Here is a 19537-nt window from a genome sequence, read left to right on the forward strand (position 1 = left end):
ACCTCTGTAATGGACTGGACGTCACTTTAGAAAAACATAGATGGGTAAATCGTGATTAACAATAACATCGGTAGTGGTTAGTGACACAACAATTGCCTTTTTTAATGCAAACGTGCCTAATTTCGCTGACATTGCGGATTCGTATGTGAGGGCCATTTAGTAGAGTGCTCTTCTGAATTGAACGATGACCCTGACAAAGATGTTTTGATTTGAATTTTGAGATGATCGTAAGCGGGTTTTTTTTTTTTCTTACTTGTGGAATGGCAAAGTATCCAATATTAACAGATTTACTCGTACTAAAGAAAACTGAAAGAGATTTAGTGGACATCAAATAAAATGGCATATACACCATGGTGTCCGTAGTGGGCCTTTTCTTGAGTTTAATACAATCTGCTTTACGGTATATGAATTGACAAAAAATAACATTTTTGGTGTAATTTCACATTAGGTTCCACTAGATGGCGCAAGAATACTAGTGCATTACATTCGACTCTTCTGTTATTCGGTGCTACTGTAGGTACCCTTGCTGTTAAGCAGGTTCACCGGAGAACCCTTAGCGTACGGCGAAACTCATTGTTATGATTTAAAGGAATGAAGTGCATATGAAAAACAAATGCATTTATATGTATTTAGGATAGCTATAACAGTTACTCAAGATGCCTTTTTTCATATAGCTCTGGGTCCCTATTTAAAGGGATTTTGAGTCCCTTTAAATGCACTTTATTCTTTACAGCATTATTTATTATGTCGAAATTGTATGTAAATATGACATCATATGACATTATGTATATATATATATACACTACCGGTCAAAAGTTTTAGAACACCCCCATTTTTCCAGTTTTTATTGAAATTTAAGCAGTTCAAGTCCAGTGAATAACCTGAAATGGTACAAAGGTAAGCGGTAAACTGCCAGAGGTTTAAAAAAAAAGTTTAGGTTACCAAAAACTGAAAAATAATGTACATTTCAGAGTTATACAAAAAGGCCTTTTTCAGGGAACAAGTAATGGGTTAACAACTTACAGCTGTTCTGCAGCAATGGAAGTAAATTAAGCCTTGAAAGTTGATGCTAACAATTCCTACAGGTGTCCCAACTTTTGTTGATTACTTACAAACCCTCTGTCTGTATAAAAGCAGTGTTGGAACAGACTGTGTTACTACACCCTCTTAAGCATTATTTGGACAGTATTGTACTGCAGGAAGTAGTATATTGCTCTCATAATGGCGAGAAAAAGGCAATTAACAAAGGAAGACAGACAGACCATTATAACCCTTAAAAGTGTAGGTCTTTCCTTTAGAGAAATTGCAAAGAAAGCCAAGGTGTCAGTGAGTACAGTTTCCTACACCATCAAAAGGCACTTGGAAACTGGAGGAAACTCTGACAGGAAGAGGTCTGGCAGACCCAAAGCCACAACAGAATCAGAAGACAAGTTTCTGAGAGTCAACAGCCTGCGTGATAGGCGGCTCACAGGACAACAGCTTCAAGCACAGCTTAACACTGGTCGAAGTAAGCAAGTCTCAGTTTCAACTGTGAAGAGAAGACTTCGAGCTGCAGGCTTGACAGGTCGAGTGGCAGTAAGAAAGCCATTGCTAAGATGGCAAAATAAGAAAAAGAGGCTTGCCTGGGCCATGAAGCACTGCCAGTGGACTACTGAAGACTGGAAGAAGGTCTTATGGACCGATGAATCAAAATTTGAAATCTTCGGTTCATCACGCAGGGTTTTTGTACGCCGTCGAGTAGGCGAAAAGATGGTTCCTCGGTGTGTGACACCAACTGTCAAACATGGAGGAGGAAGCGTGATGGTCTGGGGCTCTTTTGCTGGATCCATAGTCGGCGACTTGCACAGAGTGAGTGGCACCCTGAACCAAAACTGCTACCATGGCATTTTGCAGCGCCATGCAATACTCTCTAGTATATGCCTAGTTGGTCAGGGGGTCATCCTACAGCAAGATAATGACCCAAAACATACCTCCAGGCTATGTCAGAACTACCTTAGAAGAAAAGAACAAAACGGTAGGCTTCAAATCATGGCATGGCCAGCACAGTCTCCAGATTTAAACCCCATCGAGCTGGTTTGGGATGAACTGGACAGAAGGGTGAAAGCAAAGCAACCTACAAGTGCAACACATTTGTGGGAACTTCTGCAACAGTGTTGGGAAGAACTTTCCAAACAATATTTGATTTCCATTGTAGAAAGAATGCCACGAGTGTGTTCGGCTGTTATATCTGCAAAAGGTGGCTACTTTGATGAGTCAAAATTTTAGATTAAATTTTGTTAAACAAAACGATTCCATGATTTCTTTTTTTTATCTCCAATTGTTTATTTGTTCTATGCTTTAATTTCAGAGTACATTGAGAAATTAAACTGCGTAAATTTCAATAAAAACTGGAAAAATGGAGGTGTTCTAAAACTTTTGACCGGTAGTGTATATATTACAGGAACTCATTCATCACCCTGACATCTTCCCTAATGCAATTAACCCACTTCGAGAGGGTGGGCGTTCCCTGTGAACTCGTCATAACGGGAGAGGGGTGAGCTTGTCCAGGTCTCAAAAAACAGACTCCAATAGTAGCCATTGTATTGTTGTAAGAGCGTATCATAGCTGTACCTGTATACTGTAATGAAACAACTTTTTCATCTATGTTCAGGAAATCTATGCACAGGGCTGAGTTCTCTTTTGGGCAACCGCATTTCTCTCCATTACTTAATAATACATGTAATTTATTATTGTCATTTTTATATTTAAATGTACGATTTGTCTTGCTTTAATAAAATCCCACAAGGCTCTGAATTTGATAATACCTCAAGATGTACTGTGCTATCTGGTCCGCAAACAAACAGAGGGCTTTGTTTACTGTCTCTGAGCAGTAAGGTCAGCATACATCAAACCCAGACCCTCCACCAACGTTCAGGAAGGTATCCTGTGTGTTTAGCAGGGTTCAAGCATTCACATGGCCAAATTCAATTCACTTTCGACTGGGAAGCAGAAAGTGTTTGGGGGAAAATACATACAATTAACAAATTACATGGGGCACAATTTATTTAGATGGTATAAACTCATATTTGTTAAAATGATAATTAAATCTAAAATCACATTTCGTCTGTTTATTACAAGTTATTTTTTACCTTAAAACTGTCTTCCCAGAAAACAAAGTTAATAATATAAGTCAACACTTATTCTTACATCTACACTCTGCATCAAACACGTATGCTATAGTAGACTATGTTTTTTAGATCTGATAATCTATATAGATGTAGTTTTAACATGGTCTTCTTTTCCCCTACAGACAGTACATCAAGTTTAGAAATATGGTTTAGCAATCCACGAGATTATTCATTCTAACACTGTACACGTATAGCAATTAACCTGGCTTCATAGTGCAATTATGGGATATGCTTGGCACTGTATCACATGAATTGCTACTTAATTATTAAGGGATCCTATTACTTAACAGCGTTTTATATACGTTGAATTGTTAATGTGACAGTCAATAGCATCAGAACAAGGGCATTTGTGAGGTCGCCCTTGTACTGTATTCTGTTTACTACACGAACAGGCTGAGATGCTCGTGAACTCCTGGGATCATTTGAGGAACCCAGACTTGTGTCGTCACAGGCCGGCCGCTGGGAGGAGACATCTCAATCTGCTGCTGGTGTCGTGTGCTGCTGAGTGTTTGAATAGGAAAAAGGGAGGCGTTATAGCTAGGCGTGTTAACGGGGAAAAAACAAAACGAGATTATTATCCCATACAAACAGCAACAAAAAAAAAGAACGGAAGATCAAGTACAGCGGTTCGGTTTATTTTCCTTTTGCCAGGGTATTGCTATCGGTAGACTTTGGGAATCAGTTTTTTTATTTTGCCTAAGCAATGAAAGACCAAGACAAAGGCTGATGTGAAACTGGAAAATCTGTTTTATTACTAAGGAAAGGAGAACACGGCAAAAAATGGATAGTGCAAATGGTAACAATGCTACGAGTCCACAGCAACAACAACCACATGAATTTCAGCAGCAGCCTACTGCACAGCACCACAGCAGCAACGGAAAGAAGAAGGTGAACCGAGCCCCTTCACCGGCGAGACCCAGAGATGCCCCCGGATGGTCCCTGGCTAAGAACAGAAGCAACAATGGGTCTGCAACCACCAGCCTGGGCATCAGGACTGGGGGGATCAGTCTCGGCAGCCGGGTGTCTAGACGCAGCCCTGGGAACTCAAAGGAGCTTAAACACGAGAAGATTAAGCAAGCTGCTAAATCCACGTTGTCTATTTCAAGCGCTCACAGAAGTCCCGGTGTTAGTAAATCTGTAAAAGCAGCAAGAAGGAAGATATCGGATGCCAGCAATGCATCCGATGATCTGAGCAAAGATTCTGGTTGCGCCCCGGGGAAACTGTCTCCTACGGATAGCAGCTCCGAGCTTTCCGATTGCGCTTCGGAGGAAAATAAACTTTCCGCGGATGCTCTGAGCAGCGATACCGAATCGAGCAGCCGGGGTGGAGGAACCGATGGCGAGAGACAAAGTGCGGACCCAGAAAATGGCATATCTGACACCATGAGTGACCAAGATGCCAAACCCCCCCTGGACAAGGACCGACTATCCTTCGGGGTAGAAACTGGGGAAGAGAGTATCTCCCCCGGCGACGAGCGCTCTGTTGCCTCGCTGGACAGTCGCCTCCATGTCAGTACCTCGCTGGCATTTTCTGACCTAACGGAGGAGTTTATGGACGGGATGCAGGAAGAATTTATCAGGGAGATCGAGGAACTAAGATCTGAAAACGATTACTTAAAAGTAAGCACTTGTTTTGTGTCTTATAATTTTGAATTTTATATGCATAGCAATAAAAATACTATATTATTCGCAAAAAAAAAAGAAAAAAAACACTTTAGACCCCCCTCCCCCTACCGTAACCGCCTATAAACAGCAGTTTTATTTCTAAGTAGGGCTGGTATTGTGTACCCAGGGCCAGGCACAGGGATGTGTCTCAGTGCATAGATTTAACAGCAGTTGCCCGTTGCTCTTTATTTGGTTGGTGCTAGTTCGAGGGGGGTAATACACTGCTAGTACCGAACTGATAGTAATAAACCACCCGCATACAAATGTGCAGAGAAGGTTCAATAAGCTGATTTACCCAGTCTAACAACCTCGTTCAAAGTAGCCAGGTATTGAAAAACTAATGATGCACTGCGTCCGTTTCAGTAGTTATTTACAGAAGTAGCAGGGCTTTTAGGTTCAGTATAACTGGATGAAATCTGACTTAATACACATGTTTGTAAGAATGGATCCAGGGAAAAGATCCCCCCAGGTCACCTCTCAACAACTAAAACATAATTTATATATATATATATATATATATATATATATATATATATATATATATATATAGTAACGTTCTCAGTAATGACCATTGATAGACTATGCACCGTATGTGCAAATGAATACAGCAATGTGATCAATTCTAACTTAACAAAATACACTTTTACCATGAATATCACCAACTGATGTCATTTCATGATTATTCCAAAACCAAGCCCTGCTGGGTTAAAATATCTTGTATGCAATATTTTCCCACCCCCAATAATGACATATCGATAACACTGACAGTTCCACCTCAAACTCATTTATTATTTGTGCCATTATATTACTTTTATTTTGTCATATAGGTAATTGTTAAGAAAATAATAGTTTCAGTGTACTGTAATTACATAGTGATAAAAGTATGTGTGTTATTGTTAAAAAAAAAAACGGTTTCTACATTTGAAATTAGGAAAACCCCCTTCGCCAGATTAATACATTGATCCAGTAATTACGTAATTAAGTGTAACATGTTGGTCGCGCAATGCAGCGAGCCGTTCATCTGTGTGCTTTTGGTATGCACGGTAATGCATCTGTGCATTGTCTTTCACTAATGTTCCATCCAGATGCTGCGTTCCAACATTCGTGACAGTCACAGCGCTACTATTGTTTATATGAGGCGCCCACGTGATGATCTATGCAGTGGATGACCTAGATTCTGTGCTTCTGTATGTGAGCTTTACTGTAATCAGGCATTAAGGAGTTACACACACTGCACGTTCCCCCTCATCAATTCTGTATATTGTGTATTACTGCTGCTCTTTATGGCGTGTGCAGGTGTACAGTAAAGATCTTTTCCTCATAATACACATGCAGCAGTTACAATAACAGTAGTACAGGTTTGTATGCGTTTTAAATCAACTAAACTACATTAATGCTGTGCGAAAGCCCTGCATGTCGTTCTTTTGCATGTCGTTCTTTTCCAAACATTTTAAGGAATTTCTACCTCAAAGCTCTATTGTCAAGATTCTTACCTGGTGTTTCCAATTACTGTTATTTAAATTATATAAGGTAATTACATTCCTAGCAATGGTTATATAGCTTAGCAACTAATTGTTTCTTTTAATGACCCTGCTATGTCTTCATATTTTTATCTCTTATGTATTTAGCTTCAACTTCAAGTAAAAACAACACAAATAAAAATAAAAAATAAGTAATGCTTAATTTAAATCTATGTTTTAAAACACACTGTCAAAGCTTTAAAAAAAAACTCCAAAAAGATATAGTAACACCAAGAACAATACCAAAGGCTTGCATAGATCCCTTTAATGAGCAGACTTGCCTTTTTTGCCTGGTAACTTACCTTCCCCCTTTCCCCCTGATGCAGCTTAAAGGGTTAAGTCCGCACTGTGGTTAAGCCTTTTCTGATTATTTTTTTTTTGGCGTCAGGATGAGATTGAGGAGCTGCGGACGGAGATGCTGGAGATGAGGGACATGTACCTGGAGGAGGATGTCTATCAGCTCCAGGACCTCCGGCAGCAGCTGGACCAGGCCAACAAGATGTGCCGTATCCTCCAGTACAGACTGCGCAAGGTGGAGCGCAGGAGCCTGCGGGTGGCCCAGACCGGCCAGGTGGACGGGGAGTTCATCCGCACCATGGAGCAAGACGTCAAGGTACCCTTTCACACTGTCAAAAACCACCATAGGAGGAGAGCGGGATAGCGGTGAACGTTATGGGGTGTGGCTATAGGGGAGAATCCTGGAGAATCTGTGTTCATCTCAGCCACTTACACTTGTGTGTGTGCTTCTCCAGCGACAATCACAAACCTCTCCCTTGCTGTGGTTCTGTTTACTTCTACCAGTCAATGTGCACGTCGCTTTATGGTTCCAAGGTTTATTCGTGGTGATCTTGCCACATCCTGATGGAAGCCTTTAGTTTAGTACACGCGTGTTATCTGAAGTGTTATCTCGTCTTCTAAGTAAATAGCCTGAATGGTAAACAGATACAGAATTTTCAGTAGTTTATTGATGGTACAGACAGAGCAAGAATAGATTCATTCATTGCTATTACAATGGTAGATATTCAGGAGATGTGTTTTCTCTGCATTTTAAACAGAGTGGGGATTATAAAGTACTTGTTTCTACAGTTGGATTGTTCTCATTTACTCTCCTATAGATAACATATTAGTGGCAAAATTATCTTTGGTTCGGTCATATGCTAATTTTTCATTTATAATTTATATAATACTATAAGTTGTGGTATAGTCTCCTAGGAATCACTTTTAAATGACTTTAACTGAGTTTTAGAGAGCTTCAAATGGTCGACTTAATCACTGCCATCAGCAATTATTTTATGTTGCTAAATGCATGCTGCTTCTGCTGCTTAAATCCGATTTGCATTGTTTAAATTTGTTTAAATTTGTATTGCAGCAAACTGACAAGCACATTTCGAATGTTGTCCACTTGCTTTTTAATGTGTAATTGGTGCAGATGGCAAACCTTAACATTTACAAGATTAAAGACTGCTTTGAAAGGTCAGGTCTACCAACCCCTGTACTGTATGCAGAAACGGCATAGTAATGTTCTTTGGTAGTGCAGGTCCATTAGCAATGAATGGGTGTACTACCGTTTCTATGAGCGTATTGTAAAATGCAAACTGGATGTGTAATAAGCTGTTTTTATAAAACCAGTTTTCCACCGTCACAGATGGCTTTAATTTGTTTTCTGTTTAATAACTCTTAGGTTGGTAAATCGGCATGGATTGAATTACAGGTAACAATTAGTAAAATACCATACAGAATGCAGCTGCACAAGATGGCCTTTTTAAAAACCTGACATGCGTGAGGGGGGAGGTGGGGAGGGGGTGGGGGCGTCACTGCCAGCAGCCCTGCTGTTGCTGTCCCTCATTTTTAAATGATGCAATTATAAAAACTTTGCTTCTAACATTGTGCCTCTTTGTTTAACTGAACACTCTGTGGGCTGTTTAAACTGAAGCACCGTGGCAGGAAATCTTGTCTGGGAAAGAAGCCATTTGAGCTCCAGAGACTGGGGGAAGACTCCCTGACTGTTATTATGATGATCAAGCTTCTGTTAATCAAAACACTTTGCTACTTAGACTGCTGCATTTCCCCGTTCTTTTTACAGTGTGGTGCACACCCAAAACCAAGCTTTTTAAAACTGATCTGGAATAGAAGTAGCACAAATTCTGGCACTTGTGCCATTCCCAAACGAAGCATTTTCTGCAGGGTGTATTTTTAGCTGGTTATGTGCTGTGGAACCACCCAGATTCTCATGGTTTGGGTTTGAGGCTGTGAGAGATTCTTTATATACTGGGTGAACAGATGTCTAATTTTCAGCCTCCAACTGGTTTCAAACACCATGTAATAGAGTCTGATTTTTGCATATGTCAAAATACACAGCAGTGAACATATTTACAGTATACATTGGCCTCTGGCACTAGACTCATAAATATAAATAAATATATACAAGCATGTATTTTACTAGCACACGTGTTTTAATTGCCATTATAGCTTTCATGTAAATCACCCCCCCCCCCCCCACACACAAACACGCATACACAGAAATTCAGTGTATGTCTAATTAAATGGACAGCAGTAGCTTGCATCAATCAGTTACAGAATGGGTGTCTCAGCTGACTACAGCAGATGCCCTGTGGTTTCCAGAATCATGGAAAGTAGAATTTTGGATCTGTCAACTGCATAATTCAGTTGCAATGAAAAAAATAATGGGTTTAGCAGGGGTTTTTCAAAAAATAATAAATACTTTTTGGAATGATCTCCAAACCCCAAAGGTGGTTATGGAAATCAAATACAAATGTTGTTGTACCGTGTTCTGCAGCTCATAAATGAAGCACATGCCCAAACTGAATAAAAAAAAACATGTGCATGCTAGTGCAGAAACCACACCCATCTAAACTGTGTATTTATTCCACCTTCATGTGCAGCAAACGGCAAAAACATAAAAGTGTTTAATGGCTTGCAAAAGTGTACAATTACAATAAAACAGCGCTTTGAAGAAGCCTCCGACTAGAGACTGAAACGGGTCATAAAGAACTTTATGTTAGAGAGCTTTCACAATCTGCTTTTCCTTTGAACAGCAGTGGTAGCCTGAGCAGTGTTAACCTTGTCGAATGAACCATGACAAATAAAAACTGCCCTGTGGTGTTTTTATAAAGTAATTACACCTGGGGTACTATGGGCTGTAACAAATCTATCCAGCAGCGACACACCATTTGATCATGTTTGGTGACTTCACCTTTTTATTATCACTAAAACACAAGTTTGGTGTGGTGTTGCTGAAAATGTATACAAGAGGCGGTCCTTATATTAAATGTCACTTGGTCACAAGCTTAACTCAGGAACTTCCCCAAGATGCTCACAGCCAGATGACACAGTCTATTAATTCTGAATATCAGTTATCTAATTTCCATAACATTTGGTGTGTAACGATCTCTGTTGATGTCATATCAAGCTGAGGGCACAAAGCTTAGCCCTTTTGGTCCAATGCATGCTAATATATGACCCCTGTATGCTGAACATCATATTTCCTACACAGCAATATGTTGATTATGTAGTATTGTTGTTAAAAAAAATTATGTATTTCCTGTGGCTGGCAAAGGGTCATAGAGGCCTGTAGTGGATTGTTTTATTCTCGTTTCATTATTTTCCCAACCTTTTCAGTGTTTTGGTGGAACGCTTTGTTACAATATTCAGTAACTATTCATGTTTCGTTCCCCCCTTATAACATTTTTTAAATCAATCCAACAAGCCATTCAAGTTGTAAAAGTCACAAGCACACATAGAAACACATCCAAACATGTCAGGAATTGTGTAGAACCAGTATGTAGGCTGTACGCTCGTGCATGTAAATGGAATTCAGTTTTTCCTTTTAGATCTTTGCAGCAATTGCAGTGCTTGACTACTGGGCTGGATCTGTTGCTAAGTACACATTTCATTCAAAGAAAGACTACCGTTGCAGCATTTGACCACTGTCACCGGGTGGCAGTGTGTGCTATGCAAAGATCCTATGAGAGAGGGAAAGCATGTCTTAACTGAGCAAAACGGGACATACATTTTTAAAGTAGATGTTTTTTTTCACTAAACTGCAATTTAACCACCATTCACCTCATTAGTAAACCCAGGTGCACCCAACTTTGAATGAATAAGGCAATAATTAAGTGGCTGTCTTCAGTGAAATCCCTCTTGAAATCACAGCAGCTAATTTTGCTAGTGCAACAGCAGAATGGTAAGGCCTGTGGTGCTCCTCCACTAGAGTGCTTGATAAACCCATGGATGAAGCAGATGGTGGATTACATACTCAGATGTAAGCATTCTAAGACTCTATAATATAGACACTCACACGCTCCAGGATCTAAAGGGTCAGGAGAGTTCCGGTTCAGAACGGGCAGGATTGAGAGCCATCTGCTCTTAGCCAACGAACTAGCAATTGGCAGGACCAAATATATTGTGATTCTGTAAATGCTTAAATGGGGTCATACATGGCCACATAGCTGGCATTCTGTTTTATTGGGATGGATGTCACTGCAGCAGATATAGAAAGTCTAAATGTTGGGTACCAGAGTGGAAACACTGAATGGCATTTTTTGGTACCTTGCCCAGGCTTGAACAGTAGATAAAAAAGAAAAGTAGGTGAAAAGCTAGACTAGAATAACACTGGTCAACTGATAAGAGGAGAATTCCAATAAATCTACACACACAGGGGAAGATCCGTTCGGTGCCAAGTAGAGGCAGATCCTTAATAATAATATTCGGTTTCTTGAACGGTCAATATTTATATTTGTATTTCTGTGCAATAGTACAGTGCAGTGCGATACAGTACTGATTTAATGCCCTCATACACATCTGCCGTTATATAACACTCATATTGTATGAATAACTCCAATCAATGCCATTACAGAAACCTGAAATGTGAATATTATGGATGAAGTTCCTGGTTCCTGATGACCATTTGTTCTTATTTCCCCATAGTGTACTCTATACTGTACGTATTATTTGTTTATTTAGCAGACGTCTTTATCCATGGCGACTTACAGTGACTAGGGTGTGTGAACTATGCACAGCTGCACAGTCACTTACAACAATGTCTCACCTGAAAGACAGGGCACAAGGAGGTTAAGTGACTTGCTCAGGGTCACACAGTGAGTCAGTGGCTGAGCCGGGATTTGAACCAGGGACCTCCTGGTTACAAGCCCTTTTCTTTAACCACTGGACATATATTTTACATGAATGAATAACTTACCATGTAGCTACGAATTACTGTATGAGACACGTCCTTCAATTTACCTAGACAAGTTTAGCTAGTAACATAATTATTGTGTCTGGTAATAATAGTATTCAAGTGAAGTAAACATACAGTACTGTGCAAAAGTTTTAGGCAGGTGTGAAAAAATGCTGTAAAGTAAGAATGCTTTCAAAAATAGACATGTTAATAGTTTATATTTATCAATTAACAAAATGCAAAGTGAGTGAACAGAAGAAAAATCTACATCAAATCAATATTTGGTGTGACCACCCTTTGCCTTCAAAACAGCATCAATTCTTCTAGGTACACTTGCACACAGTTTTTGAAGGAACTCGGCAGGTAGGTTGGCCCAAACATCTTGGAGAACTAACCACAGTTCTTCTGTGGATTTAGGCAGCCTTAGTTGCTTCTCTCTCTTCATGTAATCCCAGACAGACTCGATGATGTTGAGATCAGGGCTCTGTGGGGGCCATACCATCACTTCCAGGACTCCTTGTTCTTCTTTACGCTGAAGATAGTTCTTAATGACTTTCGCTGTATGTTTGGGGTCGTTGTCATGCTGCAGAATAAATTTGGGGCCAATCAGATGCCTCCCTGATGGTATTGCATGATGGATAAGTATCTGCCTGTACTTCTCAGTATTGAGGAGACCATTAATTCTGACCAAATCCCTAACTCCATTTGCAGAAATGCAGCCCCAAACTTGCAAGGAACCTCCACCATGCTTCACTGTTGCCTGCAGACACTCATTCGTGTACCGCTCTCCAGCCCTTCGGCGACCAAACTGCCTTCTGCTACAGCCAAATATTTCAAATTTTGACTCATCAGTCCAGAGCACCTGCTGCCATTTTTCTGCACCCCAGTTCCTGTGTTTTCGTGCATAGTTGAGTCGCTTGGCCTTGTTTCCACGTCGGAGGTATGGCTTTTTGGCCGCAAGTCTTCCATGAAGGCCACTTCTGACCAGACTTCTCCGGACAGTAGATGGGTGTACCAGGGTCCCACTGTTTTCTGCCAATTCTGAGCTGATGGCACTGCTGGACATCTTCCGATTGCGAAGGGAACTAAGCATGATGTGTCTTTCATCTGCTGCAGTAAGTTTCCTTGGCCGACCACTGCGTCTACGGTCCTCAACTTTGCCCGTTTCTTTGTGCTTCTTCAAAAGAGCTTGGACAGCACATCTGGAAACCCCTGTCTGCCTTGAAATTTCTGCCTGGGAGAGACCTTGCAGATGCAGTATAAATACCTTGTGTCTTGTTGCTGTGCTCAGTCTTGCCATGGTGTATGACTTTTGACAGTAAACTGTCTTCAGCAACCTCACCTTGTTAGCTGAGTTTGGCTGTTCCTCACCCAGTTTTATTCCTCCTACACAGCTGTTTCTGTTTCAGTTAATGATTGTGTTTCAACCTACATATTGAATTGATGATCATTAGCACCTGTTTGACTATATGCCTACAAAATCCCTGACTTTGTGCAAGTGTACCTAGAAGAATTGATGCTGTTTTGAAGGCAAAGGGTGGTCACACCAAATATGGATTTGATTTCGATTTTTCTTCTGTTTACTCACTTTGCATTTAGTTAATTGATAAATATAATCTATTAACATGTCTATTTTTGAAAGCATTCTTACTTTACAGCATTTTTTCACACCTGCCTAAAACTTTTGCACAGTACTGTATGTTAATTACAAAATATATATATAAAAGCAGACACTTGTTTTCATGTGTGTCCAACTCCAGCACAGATTTTTGTCATAACCCCTTCAATCACTGCGTGCATAATTGCACCACATTATGTATCTATTTTATAATGCCTGTATGTTTTTTTTAACTATTTGGCAGGGCCACTTCTCAAACTCCATCGAGTTCACACAAACTGTTTTAAAATTTCTAAAAATGTAAATAAAAAAAACATGACCAAAGAGTATATTAGCTTTGTGGTGGAATGGACTCTTTCTGGTCTTTCACTGTTGGAGTGATTTGTAAAGCTTGTGTCTGAGTTTCCCTGTTCCTGCGCTCTGTTCTCAGGTGGCAAAGGACGTCTCGATCCGCCTGCACAACGAGCTGGACGGGGTGGAGAGGAAGCGGAGCAGGCTGGAGGAGGAGAACGAAGAGCTGCGGCAGAGACTCCTCGAACTGGACGTGGCCAAGCAGGTCCTTCAGACAGAGCTGGACAAAACCAAGGAGGTAGGGTCTCGGCTCAGGGGAAGAATGAAGTTTAAGGAAGAAAGAATCTGAATCTGTGGGGGACACCAGTCTGTCTTCGAATTATTATTCTTGCAATTAGAATTGATGAACAGAAGTTGCACCTCGTGGTGAAGTGTTATGTTGTGCCACCATTAAGTCGTGTTGGTGTTTCTTTGCCAAAATACTCTGCTCTGTTCTCTGTCAGCAGGTAAAGCTATGGCCAAAAGTTTTGCATCACCCTATAGAATTAACTAATTTAGCTTCATAAAGTCGAATGAAACCTCCTGAATAATATTGAATTACATACCACTTTGTGGTTTTCCATATACTGCCAAATTTAAAAATGTGACATTTCAAAAATCTAACATACTGTACTACTATTATGGCTTCCGGTAGACTTTTGCAATATCATTTTGTAGTTTCTTTGATTACATGATGTTAAATAAAATATGTTCATATAGTTTTTTTTTTGTTGTTGTTGTTTGTTTGTTTAATTATGTCTCAGTCCTAAAAATCTAGGTGATGCAAAACTTTTGGCCATAGCTGTACAGTACTTTTTTCTGCCATGTTGCTACACATCAGGGATGAAAATGAGACTCCCATGCATAGCAATTTGATCTATTCCTCTACACTGTGGCTGATTCTGTACACAGTGGTAAATCAAGCTCATAGTAAAACCTGGAAGGTGTAACTGCTATGCAATAGGAGTCTTATTTCCATCCCTGCTCATGCTTACCCATCTGCTATGCAGAGCAGAAGACATTGATGGCCAGACTTTATTTATCATGCCACTAAAGAAAGGACACAGAAGACTTTTGGTGGTCAGTAAAAATGGCACAGCGTTGTGGCCAAGAGGGATCCACAGTTCTCAGTATGTGCCATTATGACAGGCAAAGCAGGTTTTTGAGATCTATTAATATCTCTCTAACTGGAGTGGCTGGTGACATTTTTGACAGCAATTCATCGTGAGCAATGACCTTAAAAACTGCTTGTATAGGAAGTCACACACTGTAATGTCGTCTTTTGAGTGTTTCCATAATTATTTCCAGTACTGTATATTCAGTATGTGGTCCTATGTTTTGAAAGAATGAAATATTATACCAAATGTTGTAGAACTCTGTATAGTAACCTGTTTGTGAACTGACCTGGCCTTGATGTGCAGGAGAATGTTTTTCTCCCTGTCAGTTTTGAGTTGTGTTAGCTGATGTGTTGTCTGGGTTTTAATATTTGTAGCGATGTCTGCTGCATGGGCTATTGGACCAGTTCTACGAGGACTATCAGCCTTTACTCCAGATAGTTTCAGCAGCAATAAAAAAAAGGAAAAAACAGTGAAGCTCATCTTCTATGAAAGGGCTCCTTCGAAACAATAGCCAGGAATAATGGTTTGCTTTAAATAGACTAATGGTGTTAAATATGAAACTGGAGCCTTCATTACAGTTCAGTTTTGATTAGTATTTCTACACCAGTGGTGCTGATCTGCAGGTAATTAGGACAGAAACATCACCTAAACAGAGATGAGAGAGACAGGCTGGTGATATCATATCCAGCCTTGCAACATTGCCAAGCAAAAGTAGTTACTTCTCATCTTAAGTGTTTTAAAATGTTTGATCCGTCAACCCCTTATATGAAAAGGTTACTGCAGTATACTGCAGTAAATGCATAAGCAAGCATTGTAATGCAGAACTATGGTGCAGTATACTGTAGCATTCTAACAACTATGGGAAGGCAAGGTAAATCCACAGTATATAAAGGACGTTACTTTACATGCACCAATAACCATAAAGGACAATGTTGCTAACAGACATACATAGAGTAGCATAATTACTATTTGATGAAAACAACACCACTGAAACTGCTAATCCTCAGCCCCACTTTATGATGCTGCAACACAGTCTAGCACTGCAGTTCAGATTACAGCTTCTGTTTGCAGAGCACAGTTTTACTGTTATCACTCTGAAATGGTACATTCGTTATCAAGAATGCAGCTCCAGTAGAACTGGACTGGATGGTTTGAGTGCACGCCTGAATGGGTTAAATGAAAGTGCCAGTCCTTTGAGAGCCATTACTTGCTGTACAAGGAGCAGTGCAGTTGGTTTGATTGATAGTCTACCTTCTCGTTTCCACGGCGAGGCTTTGTGCCTTAATAATTTCCCCCATGTGGCTGCGGCTGTGTGTATAATAAAATCAGTTTATAACTGCGGCAGCACAACAGCAACAGATCCTCATGTAGTATACATATTAAAGGTTTTTTCTGGGGTTTGACTGTGCCACAATTTGTAACCACCATGCAAATGAGCAGATATATTTGCATTGGCAGACCTTTTTGTCAAATGTTCTCAGCAGGTGTTTATAGGAGGTGCTCCACTCACATGTGTTGCCCATAACTCTGTAATGATCTTTTAAAAGACTATTATGTTAGCTTGAAGACCCCTCTATTGGACCTGTAAAAGTACAGGGGTGAGAGTTCTCTTTTTCACAGCTGTGTTGAGTGCAAAGGATGAGATGTGAATGGCAGATGATTAAATAGAGTGGGACTGTCACTAGGACCTGAATTAAATAAAAAATTCTAGCACTGCAATAAAGTTTATTACAACCAATTAAGAGACTGTGTAAACATGGGATTTTGTTACAGTTGATTCACTACAGTGGTCACTATAGGCAGAAGCTCAGAGCTCATGGATCCAATGCTTCAGTTGGTGACACTGCAGAGCTCATGCAGTCATTCATCTCCTTTGGCCAGCCCCCAGGCTGGGGGTGTCCTCTTGAATCAGCACGCATAGCCTTCAAGTCATCAAGCTCCTTTAATAAAACAGGGTTGATCTTCCATTGAAAGACAAGCTCATATTCAAAAGGGTCAGGATGGATTTAAAATATTAATGATACAGTGTCCTGTGTGGTTATCTCAGAAATTGAATACCATTCAAACCTAACAGTGAAACTATCGGCTGGGTAGAGCAGTAAAACAGACACCGCCTGTTTACCATTTTGTTTTGCTTTCGGTAGCTCCAGGGGGGTGCGCAGCTGACATTCAGAAACTTCTACTGTGGCAGCAGTGGTTCCTTCATGTTTTGTTCAACTGTGCCTGCAGTTGAAATGACCTCTAGGGAAAAAGCCAATAATATCTGTTTTGTTATGTTATATATATATATATATATATATATATATATATATATATATATATATATATATATATATATATATATACAGGTTTCACAATACATAGCCATGTAGGGTGACAATGCTTTACATTTGAGCTCTTCTTTTGCCCCTATGTGAACGTTATAAATGCTGGTGTTACTCATATTTCCCTATATTTCCTTCCACTGGATTTGGGATGCCATTGGAATGTTACAGGGTGTAGTTGCCAAAGGACTTTCGTTTAAATTGGAAGACTGTAAATTGCCTTGAATTTTCTAATTATAGACTGTAGCCAAGCTACTCTTCCACATCAGTGCCTCAAGGGGAAATTGAAGATGAGGAGCCACTGGCTGTTGTGTAAAAATTGCCAGTGATACCAGTATCTAACCAGAGGCAAGCAATCATTTTGAATTACAGACAGTTTGTTAGCATTAACTGTTTACCTCCCATCTGTCCTACTTTCTTGCAGTCCTTTTAAAATTCCATTATATTGAGACATCGTGCTGCAGTGTGCATTGAAAGGGTTAACTCCTGCCTTTCTCAAGAAACCAGTGATCATTTTGATGAATTTTGTGTTGAGTCGGTGTTGTTTGGATGAGTGTAAATGGAATCCCTGCTGTGTTTTATCAATGGCATTTCTAGTATTTTTGTTCTTTGTTGTTGTTCTATTCCTACTATGGAATATAATTGGGATGTTTCACTATATATATATATATATATATATATATATATATATATATATATATATATATATATATATATATATTGTGATGATGTGTATGTACCATACAGTAATTTGGAGGCTTTAGGACCATGGGGGGTAGCCACACACTTTGTTGAAACAAGTCTAACAAGTGCTTAATTGTATAATTAATGGGTAAATGCTGATCAGATGGAAGTGATCAGGTCGGGGTTAAAAGGGCTTCAGTTTGTGTGTTCAGGGAGAAAAGGTTGAAGTGGTGAAACAAGCGTGTTGTACAAAAGATTTGCTGTTAACAAAACAAAGGTACGGGTATTCTTGACAACGGAGTTCTGGACGGTGATTTGGCTTAGGTGATTCGTGGAATTAGTTTAAACAGGGGAACAGGCTTACCCTGCCCTGCATTAGTTAGCCTTACTGTTACTCAGTTTAGGTAGCGCCTGAAGAAAGGCTAGGTTTTGTTTTGTGTATTTTGTTTTTGTTTGAAATATCAGTTTGCTGAATAAACGTACGCCACGGCGTTTAAAGAACACTACCCTTGTTTCGTGTGTAATTAAAGTGACAGACACCTGTTGGGAAGAACAGCACAGACTCCGGCTGAAAAGACCAAAGTACATCACATTTGGTACCAGAAGTGATGTACTTTGGTCTTTTCAGCCGGAGTCTGTGCTGTTCTTCCCAACAGGTGTCTGTCACTTTAATTACACACGAAACAAGGGTAGTGTTCTTTAAACGCCGTGGCGTACGTTTATTCAGCAAACTGATATTTCAAACAAAAACAAAATACACAAAACAAAACCTAGCCTTTCTTCAGGCGCTACCTAAACTGAGTAACAGTAAGGCTAACTAATGCAGGGCAGGGTAAGCCTGTTCCCCTGTTTAAACTAATTCCACGAATCACCTAAGCCAAATCACCGTCCAGAACTCCGTTGTCAAGAATACCCGTACCTTTGTTTTGTTAACAGCAAATCTTTTGTACAACACGCTTGTTTCACCACTTCAACCTTTTCTCCCTGAACACACAAACTGAAGCCCTTTTAACCCCGACCTGATCACTTCCATCTGATCAGCATTTACCCATTAATTATACAATTAAGCACTTGTTAGACTTGTTTCAACAAAGTGTGTGGCTACCCCCCATGGTCCTAAAGCCTCCAAATTACTGTATGGTACATACACATCATCACAATATATATATGAAAGAACCACGTTCAATACAGCATTAACAAAAACATAAAAACTAAAATGGAGCATTTGCTATTTGTCACAAAAAAATCCATATTGAGCCACCTTCTCCTCTGACAAATTGCTGTCTAAATAATCAGCCATTAGGTTTGTAGCAGTAGCTTGCGATACAGAAGTCCCTTTTATATAGCATGTCTTCTTTCATTGGAGTGTTGTCACTGTTCTGAAATAAATAGGTGTGAGGTTTGTCTTGTAATTCATAAAAACACAATTTGCAGAATAAGAAGAATGAAAGCGCTCAAAGGCAGTGTTAGACATGAGTAGACACTGTGGATCCTGCCACGAGATTCAATTTGAATAAAATTTTATTTTATCTCACCACCTGCTGGGGCCCTCTGTAACCTCCCTCTTTCAAACCCTTATATAAACCTTATATAAACTGAACTGTTCAGCTAGTGCAGCTGCCAGCATTGCAGGAATGTGTTGTGATCTTGGCAAGAGGCCTCATTCACTCTACAATGGACGATACAGCAGACATTACAAAAAGAGACTTATTATTGTGGATTCTGCACCACATAGTACCGTGGAAAAAGGAGACCGGGATTTAAAAAAATAAGTATTATTTGACGTTTCAGTCGTCCCTCATGGAAACTTCTCTGGTAAAATGAAGATCGCGTCAGCATTTCATTGAAGCGTTATTTAGAATGCTGCTGGTCATAAACGGCTGGAGATTATTATCAAGATGGATTTCAGAAGAT

The 19537-nt window shown here is 39.9% G+C and overlaps 1 protein-coding gene across 2 annotated transcripts in view; it reads left to right on the forward strand.

Moving 5' to 3' along the window:
• The first annotated feature begins 3599 nt into the window (after positions 1 to 3599).
• Positions 3600 to 19537, forward strand: part of LOC117431767 (protein SOGA1-like) — a 37515-nt gene continuing 21577 nt past the window's right edge. For both annotated transcript variants that reach the window (XM_058991018.1, XM_058991019.1), the window contains exons 1-3: positions 3600 to 4787; positions 6741 to 6965; positions 13598 to 13756. In XM_058991018.1, coding sequence (XP_058847001.1) covers positions 3948 to 4787; positions 6741 to 6965; positions 13598 to 13756 — 1224 coding nt within the window. In that variant the 5' untranslated portion in view covers positions 3600 to 3947. The remainder of the gene's footprint in view (positions 4788 to 6740; positions 6966 to 13597; positions 13757 to 19537) is intronic.

This window comes from Acipenser ruthenus, chromosome 18, assembly GCF_902713425.1.
Source record: "Acipenser ruthenus chromosome 18, fAciRut3.2 maternal haplotype, whole genome shotgun sequence".
Taxonomy (NCBI): domain Eukaryota; kingdom Metazoa; phylum Chordata; class Actinopteri; order Acipenseriformes; family Acipenseridae; genus Acipenser; species Acipenser ruthenus.